Source organism: Mustela lutreola, chromosome 8 (assembly GCF_030435805.1).
Source record: "Mustela lutreola isolate mMusLut2 chromosome 8, mMusLut2.pri, whole genome shotgun sequence".
In the NCBI taxonomy this organism is placed as follows: domain Eukaryota; kingdom Metazoa; phylum Chordata; class Mammalia; order Carnivora; family Mustelidae; genus Mustela; species Mustela lutreola.
The window spans coordinates 113,455,701-113,476,258 of NC_081297.1; the positions used below are offsets into that span (position 1 = coordinate 113,455,701).

The following is a 20,558-nucleotide window of genomic DNA, read 5'->3' on the forward strand; positions in this document are numbered from 1 at the left end:
AGGAAGTAGGATTTCAAATATCACAGTGCATTTTAGAAGATATTAGCTTACAGGGCTTTAAGATACTAGAATTAGCAGCAAATGCTTGCAGAAGAGATTTCCAAATCTCTGTTTGACAGGACACTATGACCTTCAGAAATGTTCCAACACCACGAAGAAAAGTTTTAGCTTGTGGTTGACTCATATAGTTAGTTACAAGCAGGCATATCGCATGAACAGAAACCTGATGGCTTCCCTTCCTAAGTTACAGGAATAGCCACAATGTCATTAAAATAGTTAGGTCATACCAAATTCAAAGTCTTTGGGACATAAATCATTTGCATAAATTTGCTTAAACATTCCCCATCTCTAAGCGTATCAGGCAGGTCATTTGAATCACTAACAATACAGCAAAGTTGGAAAAGTAGCATGTGCTTAAGTTTAATCAAATCCTATTCAGCTTTAGAAGTTCCATAAGCTTTCATGTATGTTTTCTTCATGAGGATTCTACGAAATAGATATTGTAACTGTATATTATAGGCGAGGTAGTGAAGGAGCAGAGAAGTTAAGAAATGCACCTAAAGCCACTCATATTTGAACGGCTCTAAATCCATGGCCATTCATTTGAATTCTGGAATTCAAACCCACCATTAACCCATTTTCCTCCACTACTGAGTGCCTTCCCAATGAGATTTAAATAAAAAATCAAAATAATCATGTATAATAGGTACTTTGTATCACTTCCATTTCTTGCTAAAATTAGCACTGGACATTCCAATTGAGATACCCATATACCAACTTGGTAAAAATCCTCAAAAAAAAAAAAATAATATGAACCCCTTTTTTGAAGAAAAATAATGATTGGGGGAATCTAATGTTATCAGATCTTAAAATAGTCTAAAGAATAATAATTAAAAGTTTGGTATTAAAGAAAGAATGGGCAGATAAATTAATGGAAGTGAATAAATAGTCCAGAAATAGTCTTAGAAATACATGGAGCAATCTTGTGTATAATAAGAGTGGTATTTTGAATAAGGGGGAAGTGAGGAAATATTAAGAAACTGGGACTTCATTGCTCCAAATGGCAACAAAGAAACAAACAATAGAAGATAGATTTTACCTACTTCCATAAAAAATAATAATAAATCCCAGTGGATCAAAGATTGAAATAGTTAAAAGCAGAAAAACCATTAAAGTTCTAGAAGAAAATATGAATGGAAGATTTGTAAAAATAATAATATTGGTATGAAAGACACATTTGTGTGAAATAACACAAGAAGTCATCATGATGCTATGAGGAAAAAAACTTTTAATTTTGATTATTAAAAAATGTACATTTTATGTATGGCAAGATAGCTAGGCTAGGTACATTGATGGATAGGGTCAAAAAATTAGAAGAATATTTCAATACATGTAGTGTGTATTAAAATTGTAACATGATATATCTTTGTATAAAATATTTTTAAATAGAAAAATAGTATAATATGAAATGACCATTAATGAAAACGGTATTTAAGATGGTCAATACACAAGCAAAGAAGCTCAGCTGAATTGCTTTTATATTTAAGGAAATAAGAATAAGTATTATGAGACATCAATTTGTATCTATCAAAATAATCATAAACTTAAATGTTTAACAATATCTTGTAGTAGAAAGTAAAAGGAAACAGAATTGTTCACTTCCAAACACTTTTATTCAGAGTATAAATTGATATATTTAGAGAACAATTTGGCAATATCTTTCAAAATTTGAAATGCATGACAGTATTCGGGAATTTTACTGCTCGTAATGTATTCTATAAATAGGCCACAACATATAGGCAAAAAATTTAGTTATATTTACGTATCATTTTACAATAACAAAATGAGGTGAGTTGAAATCATCATGAGTTAAATTAGTATATTTGAACAATGAAATATGATATGACTGTTTAAAATAATAACCTAGATATTTTTGTTTATGAATATATGGAAAGATATAGGTAAATGAAAAAAATGCAAAAAAGAATGTCTATCACTCCATTTATGGTTAGTTTTTATGAAATTGGATAGATTCTAGAAATATATACAAGAACATATTAATAGTCATTGTATCTGGGTAGTGGAAATATGGGATAAGAGGGAACTTCTATTTTAATTTTACTACCATCTGTGATATTCAATGTTACATCATGAATTTCTTTGTATTACTTTTATAGTAAAATCAAGTAGTGGCAATTTAAACAATGAATTAGCATTACTGTCTTATATTTTCCTCTAGATAATAATAACAGAGTGAAGCTGATAGCTGACGCTAGTATTCCAGGATCAGATTATATTAATGCCAGCTATGTTTCTGTAAGTTGCTATTTGTTTTGCTTTATATTCTTATAAAACATGAATACTTTGATTATATTACTCTTCCAACTATTTTAAATAAGAAATTTATTATAAACTCTATGCATTTTATGTGCATAAAATTCCTTACAACAACACTAGTTACCCCCATTTTATGGATGCAAAAATGGGGGCTCCTAATAGAGATTTCAATTTACCAAGTGACAGATACATAACTTCAAGCTACATATCCCCAGGCCTTTCCTCTAATTAATGTTTGTCAGTAAATTCTTTGTATGCAATGATGTCTGTCAATCTCTCTTATAAAGAAAAAGTCAAATATAGTTATGTCCATACAATATAAAAATTTTATGCTCTTTTTGCCATCTAGATTTTCAGTCCTTCAAGGAGACTACAATGTCATGTTCTTCTTTGATCCTCAGTTACCTGTAGAATGTGCATTCATTGTAGCTGCTCAAAAAACATAAATGAACCAACATGAGATGAATTGTTACATGCCTAATGTACTAATTGGCACATCATAGATAATAAATGCTTACTGTATTGGATTAAAAATTGAATGACACCAAAGTGTTTTAGGGATCTCTCTCTCCCTCTCTTTCATGGCTCTCTTGTGCTCTCGGGGCTCATCACTATCACAGGTACATAGAAACTTGAAATGTACCCAAGACCAGCACCAGGGCTGACACATGGAATTGCCCTTGACCTTGTGGTTATTAAATTCAACCATTTGCCTCAAAGCTGCTTCTGAAAAAATCCTGATAATTAGATGTTAGCCTCTCTTGGCATTGATTCACCTACTTTCTCCTAAGCCAGAAGACTCTATCTCTGAACAGCTCCAATATATCGTTGTTTTTATAAAAACAAGATTTTTCCCCTTATATTTTCACCCACTGGGTTCAATTCTAATATATAGCAAAGTTAGCCATCCTTATTACGGTGACCCTACAGACACTTGAGGGTTTCCTCTAGTGTCCACAGTCTTGTATTCTTTTCTTATTCATAGGTCACTCCCAGGCCTGCCCTTTAGTCCCACTGGGACTCTGCTTCTGTGTTGCTCCAGCTTTTCCCCATTAACATAACATCTTCTGTGTCTCGTTCCCTTGAAACCCCTGTTAAGGGGGAAATTTTCATTCTAAATTCTTTATTGGTTGATAATGACTCCAAAATTTCAATCATATATTGGGTCTTATTCTGAAAGGAATATATAAAGAGAGAATTTGAGATTTTTTTAATAGGGGAAATGAGCGAGTGTTTGTAGGAGTTAAAGCATCCTTTGAATTCCAGCCTATTTTTATGCAAGAACTTTAAATCCATTTTGAAAAACCACACAGGTTGTCTACTGTGGTGACATATTTTAGTCATTTTTCAAATGATTGATGCCCTGGAAAATATAATTCTTCTCTAAAGATTTTGGTGAAATCTTGTGCTTACTAATTTTCATTACAGCCCAAACTCCATACTATGTTGAAGTTTTACTTTGATTTACAGAATGTTGCATATATGCATTTAAATTTAATCAATGTGCTAGTGATCATATGTTTTGTGATACTACAGAACAGGGCAAGCACAAATGGTTGTATCTCTTGTTTGTACCATTTTTATTCACTAATAAGTAGGTACAAAAGAATAACTCACATTCTCTAATGTTCAACCAGACATAGGGTGACAGTATAGGGTATGAATATGATTAGAAAGGAAACTGACAGTTTTAGTAGGTGTAACTAAACCAAACAGATTTACATAAACAAAGGAATATTCATGAACACCCAGTGCTCCCTTTAAATATTACAGGTTGTCAGGAAGCAGCTATAAGAAGATGATAATGTAGGGTGAGCAATAAAACTAAGGATTCTGAATATATATATCCTGCTATAATCAAGTAACGTTGTAATATAATAAATCTTACAACAAAGTCACTATGACCCATACGTAATGATATGCATAATCATTACTGAGCTGCATGGGAAGCAGGCCCTGATGGAAAACATCTTAATGTAGGTTAAGGCAGATTTCAGAATTGGAGTGGAAGGATATTGCTGCTCTTAGGCTTTAGGTAAATCTTCTTTGCTTGGAATTCCAGAAATAGATGGAAATAGAAAAGCCGTGATACCACAATGGCCCTTACTTTGCCATCCCCAAATTCGGGCAATCTTCCCTCAGAAAGAGTGAAAACGTCTCAGAAAGAAAGGTCAGATGTATCAATTCCCTCCACCTCCCCCGTTTTGTTCCATGACACTTCTATCTGAGAGTTCATGAACACTTGTTCCAGGAGCAAAAGACAGAGGCCATCTACAAATGGTTTCTGGATTCCTATATGTCCCAGTGCTAGAGGAAAAAGGGAGGAGAACCATAATGGGAGGTAGGGAAGAAAACAGAATAATTAGTCTTCAGATGGAAAAGCAAAAGTACTCAAGTCTGGGAGAGAAAAAGGGAGAAGTAAGATACTATAAGTACATCTGAGGGATATCCTTTAAGATTGGGAAACTCCAGGTCAGGGTCTGTAACTAGGTTAATTTAACTTTACCTCTCTGCCCTCACCTGTCCTTAAGAATTGCGCTCCTATGCATAGCTAGGATTCATAGAGAGCTGGGAACAGTTTGATGATGGAAGAACTATGGGAGAGAGGTAGGGAGGGAAAGAGATGCTGCGTCCCTATAAACAACCACTAACTTTACAAATGAGTTTAGAAGGGCTTTCAAGAAAATTAACAATGGAAACATAATAGAACAAGAGAAAGGCACTAAACCCTATGCCTGATATTACTTTAACCTGAGAGATTTTTTTACCATAATTAGAAGTTAAAGATTAAAGGCCATGATGCAAAGGAGCTGTAATAACATCAGAAACATCATAGTTGTCCCCACGTTGGTAGAATATTATAGTGCCAAAGTACATTTAGTCCCTGAGAAAGGAAAAAGCAGATGACCAGGAGAAACATTTTATAAATTGATTCGTGTTAACTGTCCTCATCCTTGAAATACTTTCTTCTTCTGGCATCCAGAACATCATTCTCTCAATTTTCCTTCTACAGCTCTGACTCTTTCATCTCAGTGTGGTTGGTTTTCTGTTTTCTCCTTCACCACCAAACACCTGAATTATCTAGAGCCCGATCCTTGAATTTACTCTTCCTTTCCGAATTCATTTCCTTGATAATTTTATCTAATCTTGTGCTTTAGCTGTGTGGTAATTACTCCCTTTTTTTTTTTTTTTTAATTTCTTTTCAGCCTAACAGTATTCATTGTTTTTGCACCACACCCAGTGCTCCATGCAATACATGCCCTCCTTAAAACCCACCACCTGGCTCCCCCAACCTCCACCCCCCCAACACCCCTTCACAACCCTCAGGTTGTTTTTCAGAGTCCATAGTCCTCATGGTTCACCTCTCCTTCCAATTTCCCTCAACTCCCTTCTCCTCTCCATCTTCCCATGTCCTCCATGTTATTTGTTATTCTCTGCAAATTAGTGAAACCATATGATAATTGACTCTCTCTGCTTAATTTATTTCACTCAGCATAATCTCTTCTAATCCCGTCCATGTTGCTACAAAAGTTGGGTATTCATCCTTTCTGATGGAGGCGTAATACTCCATAGTGTATATGGACCACATCTTCCTTATCCATTCCTCCACTGAAGGGCATTTTGGTTCTTTCCACAGTTTGGCAACTGTGGCCATTGCTGCTATAAACATTGGGGTACAGATGGCCCTTCTTTTCACGACATCTGTATCTTTGGGGTAAATACCCAGGAGTGCAATGGCAGGGTCATAGGGAAGCTCTATTTTTAAATTCTTGAGGAATCTCCACACTGTTCTCCAAAGTGGCTGCACCAACTTGCATTCCCACCAACAGTGGAAGAGGGTTCCCCTTTCTCCACATCCCCTCCAACACATGTTGTTTCCTGTCTTGCTAATTTTTGCCGTTCTAACTGGTGTAAGGTAGTATCTCAATGTGGTTTTAATTTGAATCTCCCTGATGGCTCGTGATGATGAACATTTTTTCATGTGTCTGATAGCCATTTGTATGTCTTGATTGGAGAAGTGTCTGTTCATATCTTCTGCCCATTTTTTGATATGATTGTCTGTTTTGTGTGTGTTGAGTTTGAGAAGTTCTTTATAGATCCTGGATATCCACCTTTTGTCTGTACTGTCATTTGCAAATATCTTCTCCCATTCCGTGGGTTGCCTGATTACTTTCAAATTTATGTCTCCAGTTTGGATTTCTTCTTGAATTCTAAACTCATATACCCAATTGCCTTCATAATATTCCCACTTGAATATCTAACAAGGATTTCAAGTTTAACGGGTCTGTAACGAATTTCCAATTTTCCCTTCAAACCTGCATATCCCAAAGTCTTCCAAACCTTCCTTTAAAATTTTTACTTATTTTAATACCCAATATCCAGTCCATCAACAAATTCTTTTGACTCAGTCTTCAAAGTATATCCAGATCCTTTCGCTTCTCACCATCCCCCTTGTTATCACCCTAACTAACCCCTTGGTTGTATCGTTGCAATAACCTTCTAGCTACTCTCCTTTCACTTTTAACCCATATAGGCTGGTCTTCTCTCAGAAACCAGAGTAAAACTATTAAACCATACACTCTATATATTTAAAACCTTCCAACAGCTTTCTAGATCATCCTGAGTGAAAACCGAAGTCTTATAATTACCTGCTAGGACCTAAAGCATCCTATCCTCCCTCCTCCGTTCTTTCTTCTGTTATCTTCTGTATCTGTCCCCTCTTCATTTACTCCACTCTAGCCATTTAGTGTTCATAGAAAATTCTAGGCACTTTTTTTTTCTTTAATGTTACACTTGACTTTCTACCAGGAACACTGGCCCCAAAATCCTGCAGAGCTTACTGCCTTACTTCTTCAAGTCTTTCCTTAGATGTCATCAGTGAGTCTTTTCTGAACATCAAATTTTCTGAAAACCCTCTCTCATAACATATACCTCTTTTAAAGGTTCTATGTAATTTGCTTATTTAACAGACTTATTAATGGACTTAATGTCTATCTTCCCTAATATGTAATAAATAGATAATATAAAGTAAATATCAGTATATTTATTTGTATAAATATAGAGAATATAAAATAACTAAGAATGGAATTTTAGTGTTTTTTGTCAGTGATGAATCTCCAGATCCTAGGACAGTGCTTGGCACACAGTAGGAACTCATAAATATTATATCAGTGGAGAAATGTACATATTTTAATATTGTAAAGAAATTGACCAAAATGTTAATGACATTTCATTCTGGATAATGATATTGTGGGTGAATTCCACATTCTATTAGATATTTTACAATTAGTGCATTTTTATCTATTGCTCAAAAACTAAAAAATACTGTATGTATAAATGTTGATTTAATATTGTCATTATATCCTTCTAGGGCTACTTATGTCCAAATGAATTTATTGCCACTCAAGGTCCATTACCAGGAACAGTTGGGGATTTTTGGAGAATGGTATGGGAAACCAGAGCAAAAACATTAGTAATGCTAACTCAGTGTTTTGAAAAAGGAAGGGTAAGTTATTTGAAAATCTGTTCACAAGATGTTATTTTACAATTGTCTTAATATATGTGTGGCAATTTCTGCTAATACTGTGAGTCATCAATACCTGGACATCTATAAGGCAGTTTTAACTTAGTAGCAATAACTGTGATATATCTATCCATATAACAATGGTTCTTATGACTGGTGATTTTCTCTGAATGCAGATCAGATGCCATCAGTATTGGCCAGAGGACAACAAACCAGTTACCGTCTTTGGAGATATAGTGATTACAAAGCTAATGGAGGATGTACAAATAGACTGGACCATCAGGGATCTGAAAATTGAAAGGGTAAAACAAGGGGAGGGGAGGGGAACACAATAGTAGATATGAGTGCTCTGCCTAAAAGTAAAATTAATTTCTAGAACTGTCCCTTGCTACAATACCTCTATATTCAACAGTGTTTTCCTCTTATTTTCTAAACAGAAATTTTTGATAACTGACTTCAGTATCTAGGTCATTGTGTTTAATTCCAAATCTTATGGTTAAAGTTTATATTAACCAATGAACATCAAATTCTTAGGTAGACAAGAGGAAAAAAAAAAAAAAGAAGGAAATTATAGATTAGGTTTTTCTTTGATGAAGAAACTATAAAGTGAAAAATTTTAAATTCCTTAAAACAGGAATTTCCCTAATCAATCATTTCTTTATTTTAATAATTTGATTTTCTATTTAATCCAGAACTGATACTGAAGATAGACTGTGGGATCCCAACTTTATCAGTTCGTATCAATGCCTATACTGACAGAAAATGGCACAAGGATCTTTATACTTTCTGACATTATCAGACACTCAATACTTGTGTTTTGAATAATAGGTGAATGTGTTTATTTAATTTTGGATCGAAATTATTTTAAAATCTCCTATTCTTGTGCTACCAAATATTACACTACATTTGAATATAAACATCTATATTATCTATATATTATCATCTGTTCGCAAGCTTTTTTACTTGTTCCATTCATACTGGAAGGCAACTTGCTTTATTGTAACAATCATAGAAGATCTGTCTTGCCATTTGCAACAACATGGATGGAACTAGAGCGTATCATGCTTAGCGAAATAAGTCAAGCAGAGAAAGACAACTATCATATGATCTCCCTGATATGAGGAAGTGGTGATGCAACATGGAGGCTTAAGTGGGTAGAAGAATAAATGAAACAAGATGGGATTGGGAGGGAGACAAACCATAAGTGACTCTTAATCTCACAAAACAAACTGAGGGTTGCCGGGGGGAGGGGGTTGGGGAGAAGGGGGTGGGATTATGGACATTGGGGAGGGTATGTGATTTGGTGAGTGCTGTGAAGTGTGTAAACCTGGTGATTCACAGACCTGGGGATAAAAATATATGTATATAAAAAATATATGTTTATAAAAAATAAAAAAAAAATAAAAATAAAAAAAAAAAAAAAAAAAAGAAGATCTGTCTTGCAGGAAATCATGAAAAACAGGTTCCTCTGTTTGGTAAATAGTCATTTTTAAAAGATCACCTTTAAAAGGTAGGATGTCAGCTGCCTTAAACCTTCATTGTGATACTTTAATAATCATGTCATGCTTCTTTAATCTGTCACGCTACCTAGCATGGAGATTGCATGACTGTTCGACAGTGTAACTTTACTGCTTGGCCTGAGCACGGGGTCCCTGAAAACAGTGCCCCTCTAGTTCACTTTGTAAAATTGGTTCGAGCAAGCAGAGCGCATGACACCACACCCATGATTGTTCACTGCAGGTAAGGAAGATACTTCCAGAACCTATATGAAACACTAGATATGGTCTTTAAAGTCAATGTGGTCCTTTTATTATCATGATACCATTGGTTATTTTCTGGCAGAATGTTAATGTAGCTTCATTCCAATTTCCAGTTTTCAGATGTTTTACTGGTTGTAATGGATCAAATTTTAACTTTATAAAAGGTTAGATGGCAAAAATAAAATGAGTAGTGAAGGTGTCTAAAAGCAAGGGAAAGTATCTTACTGGTAAGGGAATCTTTTTGAACTCTTGACTGGGTTATGCCTCTCAAACGAAAGTCTTCAATTTTTTTTTTTAAATAGTAGCCCCTCATTGATGTGTGTGTGTGTGTGTGTGTGTGTAAGATTTTAAGAATTTTACAGATAAACATCTGATCCTTTATTATGTCAATTGGCATTAACCTACTACCATAATTTAAATTTTTTTCATAAAAGCAAATTTTTAGATTTGAGTTATAAAGAATAAAAGAAAACAAAATTTAAAGACCAAATTAAGTGAGCAACCCAAGTATGACAACAATTTTTACAAATTTTAGCTACACAGGTGTCTTCCTTTGACTAGATCTTTGGACATACTTAAGGGAATATAACTATAAATTGAAGTTTTTTCTCCACTTTCTTTTAATTGGTATTTAACACTCTAAGAAATAGAACTCAAGATTGTTTAGAATTCAGAGTTTTTTCTGAACAGATGGATTTGTTTTCTATCATAATAAACTTAAATAAATCTCAACTTGAGTCTCTTTGATAATTGGTTTGTAAACCAGAGAAAAAGTAGGTAATAATACACTATTTTATGATTTAGCTTACAGGAGATACCTAGAATGGGTAAATTCATAGAGATAGAAAGTAGAACTGTGGCTACCAGGGACTCCAGAGAGAGAGAGAAGGATGGTTGTTATTTAATGGGTACATTGTCTAATTAGTTGTTTAATGAGAATGTCTATTTGGGATGATGAAAAAGTTCTAGAAATGGATGGTGGTGACAGCTGCACAGCATTGTGAATGTGCTTAACATCAACTTAGATGTGTGTACTTAAAAATCCTTAAAATGGTAATTTTATGTTATGTATCCTTTACTGTAATATAAATTTAAGTAATAGTATCTTAGTCACATTAATAATTAATACATTATTAATTATAATAAGTCTAATAATTGATAACTTTTCTAACAGATAAATACTATAATTAATGTGGTTAAAGATGTAAGAAAATATCAATCCATCCAAATTTTTACTCTTATTTAGTGGAAAAAAACTCACCATGTAGTTTAAATGATTATATATTTTCCAGGAATACTGTGGATTTTTTAAAATTATAAGGGTAATACATAAATGCTTAGATTCAATTATAAAATATCTAAATAATGCTTAGATTTAAAAAGCATATAGAACAAAAAATTAAAGTGTTATTTTTACCCTCCCGATTCCATTTCTCCTTCTTCTACATAACATTTTCAACAGAATAATATATAGTGTAAATAGTGTAAGAGTTTTCTTCTAAAGTTGATGATTGCTTTTAAGCTGGGTCATTGATGATTAAAACCTTTAATGGGCAGTAGCTGCCTTCGGCTTCTCTGTATCTTGCACATACAGTGCCACTGACAGGGAAGTCTGTTAGAAAAGGACCTAATATCACCTTTGTAGCCTCAGAGTAGAGAGCAGAGAGTAGCTACACTGTAATAAACAGCAAAATGCATAGGCTTGTCAAATCACTATGTTGCGCCCCTGAAACTGCTGTCACACCGTGTGTCAACTATACTCCAATCCATAGTCAAAGAGAGAGAATCTCCTTCTTTGTGATTGGAATGGATAAGAGAGTTCAGAAAAAAGCATGCTCATGTTAATAATTCTCTTTTAGCATCATTTGAAACTGTCTACTGAATTTTTATTCTAACTCCAACTTCTCACCTCAACTCAGACATACATTTAACTGCTAATTCGATGTGACAACCTGAGTGACCACAAAATTCTGAAAATGTGATGTGTCTAAAACAGAATGCTTGATTCAGTCTCCAAACTCACTCCTGCTTCTCAACCTGCATCTTGGTAAATGGCAGGCAGATCCTTTCTGTGTGGCGCCAAAACCGTGGGGTCATCCTTGACTCTGTTCTTCCCAAGTTCCACCTGCAGCCCTGCAGCACACTCTGATGACTCACCCCTCTCGCCTCCCCACTGCACTCTGCCCATCTGGGCTCCCGGCTCTTCTTCTAGCACACAGAACTCATGCCATTCAAATCCCTTCTCCCCCCACTCCCCTGGGCTATGTGCTCCCCTCCCAAAGACCCAACTGTGGGCTCTCTTACGCAAGTTTCTTTTCAAATATTACATAATCAGAGATGCCTTCTCCTTAACCTGATTTATCTTTCTTCATAGCACTTTTTACCGCCAGGCACATTCTATGCATGCTTACTTAGCTATGCACTGCCCTTCTCTGTCCTCTAGAGAGTAACCTCCATAAGTTCAGGGACTCTGTGCTGTTGTTCACAGCTGTACCCCAGATGCCTAGGACAGGCTCTGACACTCGAGGTATGTTGAATGATGTCATGACAGATTCCACTGTTCAACATATGTGCGCATGTGTTGCCATAATCGAATTTACATTGAAATGCTCATTATTTCTTACATGGTTGAATCATGAGATATTGCTAAGATTCGACTATTTCTTACCTACAAAATGGCATTTTTATGTTGTTCAAAGTAACATTTATAAGGCCAGGTGACCTGCCAAACGTCTTTTGTTGTTCTTTTTATATTTACTTCCTAGGCTAACCATTCAAATACCAAGATTCTTGTCCTTCTAATGGGAATTTCTGCATAAGTCTTGCCAAGTTTGTTTTTTTTTTTTAAAGATTTATTTATTTATTTATTTTGACAGAGAGAGATCACAAGCAGGCAGAGAGGCAGGCAGAGAGAGGGAGGAGGAAGCAGGCTCCCTGCTGAGCAGAGAGCCCGATGCGGGCCTCGATCCCAGGACCCTGAGATCATGACCTGAGCTGAAGGCAGCGGCTTAACCCACTGAGCCACCCAGGCACCCAAGTCTTGTCAAGTTTATCAATTCAATGTTTCTATGGAGCACATACTTGTCCCTGGGTGCTAAACTAATTTTTTTTTTAAAAATAGCTTTTCAGTTTTTTTATCTATAGGAAGTAAAAAAAAAAAAATCTAAGAAAAGAAAGTGAAAAGAACACACAAGAGATTACCAACAAGATACAGAGAAATGCTATCGGACTAAATAGTAGGATGTTTTTAATGTTTAGCATTTCTATTGGTAACCAAAAATATGTTCAATACAAAGTTTCTGGTGTTAAGAATTCTCAACAATTTTTTAAAAGACTGTATTTATTTATTTGAGAGAGAGAGAGTGAGCGAAGGAGCGCACTGCAGGGAGGGGCGAAAGGAGAGGGGCAGGCAGACTCCCTGCTGAGCAGAGAACCAGGATCCTGGGATCATGACCTTGAACCCAAAACAGACACTTAACTGACTGAGCCACCAGGAGCCCCAAGAATTTTCAACAGTTTTTTTTTTTAACTCTTCTCTATACTTCTCTAACTATCTCCTTTATAATACGAAAGAAGTGGAAAAGTTCAACTGGAAAAAATAACCAGACAAAACAAAACCTCAAACATTTGATAGAGTGCTGATATTAATCATCTTGATCTATCTAGACAGTCTCGGTAACAACACAAATCTAAAGACTCTCCAAAAAAAGTTCCTCCAAGGGGTGCCTGGGTGGCTCAGTTGGTTAAAGCCTCTGCCTTCAGCTCAGGTCATGATCCCAGGGTCCTGGGATCGAGCCCTGCATCGGGCTGTCTGCTCCGTGGAGAGCCTGCTTCCTCCTCTCGCTCTCTGCCTGCCTCTCTGCCTACTTGTGATCTCTGTCTATCAAATAAAATCTTTAAATAAAATCTTTGAAAAAAAAAAAAGTTCCTCCAAGTAAGAAAAGGACCTGTTGAGAGTATATTACTAACATAGTTCACAGTTCTCTTTCTTCATCACTATCAACATGATGAACAATGTTTGTATAATCTTATTCCTCCCACAGTGCTGGAGTTGGAAGAACTGGAGTTTTTATTGCTCTGGACCACTTGACACAACATATAAATGACCACGATTTTGTGGATATATATGGATTAGTAGCTGAACTGAGAAGTGAAAGAATGTGCATGGTACAGAACCTGGTAAGACCGCTAAACTGTGTTTAGTGTCAGCTCTGCACTTTCTACAAGGGAGGATCTTAGCAGCAGCAGTCTGGTTGGGCATGGACTTGAAACTTTGTTTGCAGAGTAGATACTTTTTCTACATAATAAACCCCCTAGAGGGGAGGAGGTTTGGGGAGGACATCCCACGTGGGGCAGTCACCCCTCAGTACTGTTACTGACTGCTCATCCTAGCTTGTTTCTACTGATAGGCATATAGAAAGCAATTCAAAAATCGATGTCCTTAGTATTTGGGAAATAATAAGAAATTGGGGAAACTTAAGAAATGAATCAGATCATTTTCTTTTATAAACATGCTAAATGTTATATTTGGGAAAAGCTTAAAATATTGACTGTTACGGGGTTCTATGTATTTCACGTGTTCATATTTATCCCTTTGTATGTTAGTACTCAAAACAGTTGTTATATTAGTTAACTCCCTGGGAGTTTTTTGTTTTGTTTTGGTTTAAAGGCAAAAACACTTATAAAATATGTAGATTTTTCTTCATTAAAAAAATCACATAGTATAATGGTAATGAGACAAAAACTTACAGTGGGTGTCTAGAGAGTTCCACCTTCTATGATAATCCTTTAATATATTTTCTTATTTAATCCTTTATTTGTAAAGCAGTATCAATAAAACTAATCAACAGACTAGGTATTTTTGGCTTTGCTTTACAAATAGGGAAGCAGATATTCCATCCAAGGAATTTAAGTGATATTTCAAGATTATATAATTAATGTTTCAGAACCAAAATTCAAGCCAGAGTCTGTCTAACTATAATATGTAAGATTTTTCTCTGTATATTTGGATTGATATTTCTATACTTTTCAAGTGGAAGTTTTCTCATGGTAAATATCTAGATCTGCTGTAATTTCTGCAATACCTACTAGAAAACACATGCACCATCACAGTTGTTAAAAATGTGAGAAAAAAGGTTCTTTGCTAAATAAGTTTGAAAAGAAATTAAACTGATCTTAGAATTTCTTAAAGGCTCTATGTGATTGTACATTGACAGTTATAGAGCCAGAACCCTTATGAACATTATTTCCCAAAATTACATGATTGTGAAATCCTTGAACCTCTTTTGACCACAGAACCTATAATGTCATATAGGGGAACACTAATATTATTAGAAAGATGCTGCTTTAGACCAGAGACATTTAAACTTTGTGGACTGCACATTCCTCTCAGGAAGAATGCTTGGGCATTCAATTCCAATAAATCTATATTTATTTTTAAATGTAGATTGAGCAATTACATAAATTATAAAATGCATATGTACAAAATGAGAAATCAAAGATATCAGATAAAGATCAAATAAGTAATATTTTGAAATCTTGTAATTGTGATGCCTTCATATTATCATTAAGATAATGATCCTTAGCATGAGATAATTCTGTTTCAATAGTGGTTTTAAATATATATTATATATTATAAATATATATTATACATTATTTATTATTTTTTAAAAAATGATCTAGATTTTTGTCAAATTTCCTTACATGGTTGTTTTTAACCTCAATGGTTATAAGTTTTATTCTAGAAGCACAAAGAACATCAGCCTTGCCGTTTCCTTGTCGTTCATCTGGGCTCACATGATAAATACTACCTTCAATCCAGGGTCTCTTTGTAGGAGTCTTTTTAAGCCACTGCAATTTTGTGATGATTAGGTGAAACTAGGTAGTGGAATCCATATCCATTCCCCTATATGTTGAAGGGGAACAAAGGAGTGAAGTATCACTCTACCCTTAGGATACTTCAGAAATCGAAGATAACTTGTGACCAGGGTTGACTTCCTGGGTGTACAGCCTGCACAATCTCACAGGCCCCATATTCAGTAGTACCCTGCACCTGGCTTAGTGTTTGCTCTCACTGTCTTGAAAATCTTTAATAATTTTTGAGGGAGGACACTCTCATTTTCATTTTGCAGTGGGCCCACAAATTAGGTAGCTTATTCTCAATGATAAGGGTTCCAATATCAATCCAACTATTTATGAACCATTATTAAAACCCAAATTCTTTTTTATGTTTGTTAACAGTAAGAATAAGCAGAAAGCTAGTGTTTCTCCTCCCGTGTCCCTAGATTACTCATGCGCACAGGTACTCCGTGTTCTTGACATTGATCAAGATTTGGATAGGATAGAGGGTGGGACAGATCGGGATCTTGTTTCCTTCTAGAAACTAGAGTCACTCTTCAGGGAATAAAAGTTGAAACTATTTTGCCAAGCTCTATATTTTTGTGGAACTGAACTTGGTAAACAGTGTGTTCAAGAATGCCTGTTAATAATTTCACACAATTTAGTACACAATATATGCTCTCAACTTCGTATATTATGCTTGTCTAACCAGCCCAAGCAATATGCTACAGTTGGGTAGGGGAGGGAAAGAGCATGACTTTTGAAGTCAGAGAATGGAGTTAGGATTCCAGCTCGGCTGCTGAATTAATTGCTGGCTCTGTGACTTGTTTAATTAGCCGTTTTGAGTTTTTTCTCTTTTGTAAAATCATCATGTTATACTTCTCACATGCTTATGGTCAGTATTAAATAAGAGAAAGTACTAAAGCACCAAACACACAGTCCCTCTCCATTGTGCAGTAACTATATGACAGAATTCTGCTGGATTCCCTCCGTGCTGAAAAGCTGCTACTCGGAAGCTCTCTTTCACCTGATTTCCTTCCCAGAAGTTTTGCTCATTACCATCTTTTCTCTTTGATGATAAAAAGGAAAATGACCACAGTCCTTGGCTCCAGCCCTTACAAATCAGGATTGCCTTGCACAAGAGTGGTTTCTTACTTTCCTCTGTTGCACTCGGGAGTGATTGCCATTTGGATGAAGAATGCGGTCTCAGCACATACTACAGTAGCCATGGGCAGGGGCGGGGTGGTGGGAACCTCAGAATATATTACCACTACAACCCTGCTCTGGGGGCATGGCCCAGACCCAGAGAGAACATGGAGCTCTTTCACTGTCTACCAAAAAACAGTTCATAGTCGCCCCAAGAACTTTCTGAGAGAATAGGCCTCAGTGAGATAACATCCTGAGCGGCTATCAGACCCTCAAATAAGTCCTCTACTGAAACTTTCTTCAGAACTGTTGGTCATTATTACGAATATCTATTTCCTCATGAATTACAAAATGCTTCCACAAACATCTCCTCAACAGAATGTCAGTTCTGGGAGGGTGGAATCCTGTCACATTCACGACTCCATTCCCGTTACCTGTAGTACTGCCTGCCTGGCATGTAGAAGTTATGTAACAAATGTTTGTTGGCTCCGTATCATTTAATTCTCACAACTAGTCAACCTTTACCATGTAAGGAAGGATTTCATTTGGAGAACATTTAGAAGTCATTAGGGATCAAATAATAATCAAATAAAGATTAATTTGGATGATTCCCTGTCCTGCTCTGGTTTTCCTAGAAATTTACTGATGTGAAGTCTCTGGATAGAAGGGGAAAAAAAAAAGAAAAAAGTTAATATACTTAGGCTGCCTAGTTTTTTGCACGGCACTTTACATATAGTAAGTCCTTTAAATATCACAACATAGGTGTTATGATCCTCCAGATGAGGAAGCTAAACATCAGACAAGTTCTGTTCTTCAGGTACCATGATTATCTAAGGCAGGAACTAGAACTGAACTCTCCACTGCCTCCTTGGCAATAACACATCATGGCAAGAGGGATCTTGGAAAATACAGTCCTGCCCTTTGGAAATCAGCCGGCCTGCTGGCAGAATTTAAACCTATCATTCTTTCCAGTGGAGAAAATGAGATCGGGACAGTCTGAAGCATAACATATCAAATGTGACTTCAAATTCAAATGTGATTTTGTAAGAACTACCAAAACGCATCAATTCAAATGATTGTTGTTTTTAAAGAAATTATATTAGGTCCATATATTTCTGCCAAGGATGTTACTCATCGTGTGACATGTATTTGAATACACTTTTTTTCAGAACTACCATGAGAAGTACTTCACTAGCAATTTCGACAGGATTTTCGTTACTGTATAATGACACCTCATTTCTTACCAAAATTGAATCATGTAACTTGATCGCCCACTGGCTGACAAAACTTAATCCCTAGTGACTTCTAAATGTTCTCCAAATGAAATCCTTCCTTAAATGGTAAAGGTTGGCTAGTTGTGAGAATTAAATGATACTGAGTCAACAAACATTTGTTACGTAACTGCTACATGCCAGGCACTATTACAGGTAATGGGAATGGAGTCGTGAATGTGACAGGATTCTGCCCTCCCAGAACTGACATTCTGTTGAGGAGATGTTTGTGGAAGCGTTTTGTAATTCATGAAGAAATAGATATTCGTAACAATGACCAACAGTCTCTGAAGACAGTTTCAGTAGAGGAGTTCCAAAAAGGTTTTGAGATACAGTAAAAATGGATATGAACATAGAGTTCTGAAGATGGTCACCTTAGAGGACATCTTATTTAAATCGTCAATATACATATGTACATAGATAATAGGTAATATGTAGAGTATAAATATTGGATTATGTTCCTTTAACATCAGTTATGTTTCCTTTGTAAAAAGGAGGGTGATTTTCTATGACTTAACCTTAAGAACTTTGGGAAAGTCCGAAGTCAGAAATGCTAACAGGTTATTGAGTTATACTGAAAAAACTGAAAAAACCTAGACGATACTGAATTTAGCCTAAACATTCAGATGAAACAGGAGTCCTTGTCTGGGGCATGGGTGTTTGGATAATTCAGTGATCAACTGCCTCGGACTTACAAATAAAGAACAGATACTTGACACTGGGTAGGCCAAATATCAGGTGATTAACAGAATTGTCAAACATATTTTAAATGTGCTGATGGTGTGTAAATGTGCTCACTCCCAGATAGTGAAAGCAAATGAATCATCTGCATTCGAATAGCCATTCTAATCATTCTAACAAGAAAACTGTTTATAAGGAAAATTACTCATTTAGACCTAACAAGAAAAAGGAAATTCATAAACAGATTTAAATAACCTAATTTGCCACCTTTTTATAATCACAGCAAGCAAGAACAAATTAGCATGGGGTTTAATGATAAGTATTTAAAAAAAAAAAATGAAGCTACAAGAAGCCATAGGAATTTAGAAAACCTGATGTTTGAAATCGTACAAAATCATTTATATACATGGTAAATTCTGTGCTTCTCATTTAGCGATTTAACATTTTTAAATTCAGCCTTACTTTTCACTGTAACAGCATAGCTCTCCTTATAAGAAAAAATAATTTTTTAAAAAATCCACCCTACCCATTTATTTAACCACTCTTTCTTTGGTGTCTAGGCACAGTATATCTTTTTATACCAGTGCATTCTGGATCTTTTATCAAGTAAAGGAAGTAACCAGCCCATCTGTTTTGTTAACTATTCAGCACTTCAGAAGATGGACTCTTTGGATGCCATGGAAGGTAAACAGAAGAGGCATCATGTACCAATTTGCTAGTGTACCAGGAGCATAAATTTAATTAAATTTAATGTTTTAGATGAAAATGTTTTAGAAGCTTGGTTAGTGCATATAGCAAATTTTTATTATTTCTCTCTAATCCAAGGTAAGGTAAGAGCCTCTGTATCTGCGCTCTATTTTTGCTGTGAAACACTTAAATCTTTTGAACTGGTAGTTTCTGTTCTCTCTTGTGACATGTTACTTTATGTTATAGGTGATGTTGAGCTCGAATGGGAAGAGACCACCATGTAAATATCCAGACCAAAGATTACAACTGGAAGACATTTTCAAATCCCAGGGGCCAAAATCTCCCCCTCACTCTTCTGAATTGAAATGTACAACCTTAAAGAAATCTCTGTGTTTCTGTTACTGTGCCTTATGGATTGACATTTTAGGAATAATTCTAGGAAATAGGTAATTCAGGGTAGTCATTTTTTTGTACAGAATAAATATACATTTAAAATGTTTAAAAGAAGAGATCCCAGAGATTTTTTTAAGTCTTCCGTATCTTTGGAATGAGCCAAATAGAAAATTATCATTATATTAGCATGAATGTTTCCACGTAAATTTTCCCCACATATTAGATTGAATCTTGAACAGAAGTTGTAAATGTTGATTCGGTCGTGTTATTTTGGCTTCCAAGGTGTTAACGTTCCTTGTGGATAACTTCCAGGACTGTCATAACGATCTGTACACTTCCATGTACACCCCTGTGTTTTGATTCCTCTGTTTTATGAGTGCTGAGATATCATCTCATGATCTCCAACAGCTGAACAGTAACCCCTTGACACTGCCGGGATTACTTAGCCTTTATACAACACACAGTAGCTCTTTGGGGACACTTAGGGCTATTTAGTTGCATTGTGATCTTTAGCTGGAAAAACAAAAAGAAAAATGAAACAGTGTGATTGCTGATACGAAGCTACAGAGTACATTTGTACCTTTTTCAGGACAAGCTGTACCACTGTGCTGTAGCATTAAATACAGGGTTATCAAAGTATTTGTCTATTAGATGTTTATTCAACCGACTATTGATAGTTTTGAAAGGTCTTTTCTGCAGAAATGTATGATGTATGGCAAACTTGTAAACTAATGATGTGCTATGGTGGTGCCAACAGAAATTTCTGAATAGATTATGTAAAAGGATCTTTTTTCATCTCACAAGATTGATCTTAGAGGAGTGTACTTCGTGGAAACTATAAACAAAGAAATTAACCAGGTCGTAGCAAATTAGAGATTTTTTTCTTAATATATTTCAATTTCCTTTTTGTTTGATAGTGAC

The 20,558-nt window shown here is 35.5% G+C and overlaps 1 protein-coding gene across 2 annotated transcripts in view; it reads left to right on the forward strand.

Annotated features, from left to right (window-relative positions):
- Positions 1 to 20,302, forward strand: part of PTPRQ (protein tyrosine phosphatase receptor type Q) — a 202,376-nt gene extending 182,074 nt beyond the window's left edge. For both annotated transcript variants that reach the window (XM_059186422.1, XM_059186423.1), the window contains 7 exons: positions 2,240 to 2,316; positions 7,709 to 7,843; positions 8,038 to 8,163; positions 9,453 to 9,601; positions 13,665 to 13,800; positions 19,118 to 19,241; positions 19,491 to 20,302. In XM_059186422.1, the coding sequence (XP_059042405.1) occupies positions 2,240 to 2,316; positions 7,709 to 7,843; positions 8,038 to 8,163; positions 9,453 to 9,601; positions 13,665 to 13,800; positions 19,118 to 19,241; positions 19,491 to 19,528 (785 nt within the window). In that variant the 3' untranslated portion in view covers positions 19,529 to 20,302. The remainder of the gene's footprint in view (positions 1 to 2,239; positions 2,317 to 7,708; positions 7,844 to 8,037; positions 8,164 to 9,452; positions 9,602 to 13,664; positions 13,801 to 19,117; positions 19,242 to 19,490) is intronic.
- The last annotated feature ends 256 nt before the right edge of the window (positions 20,303 to 20,558 follow it).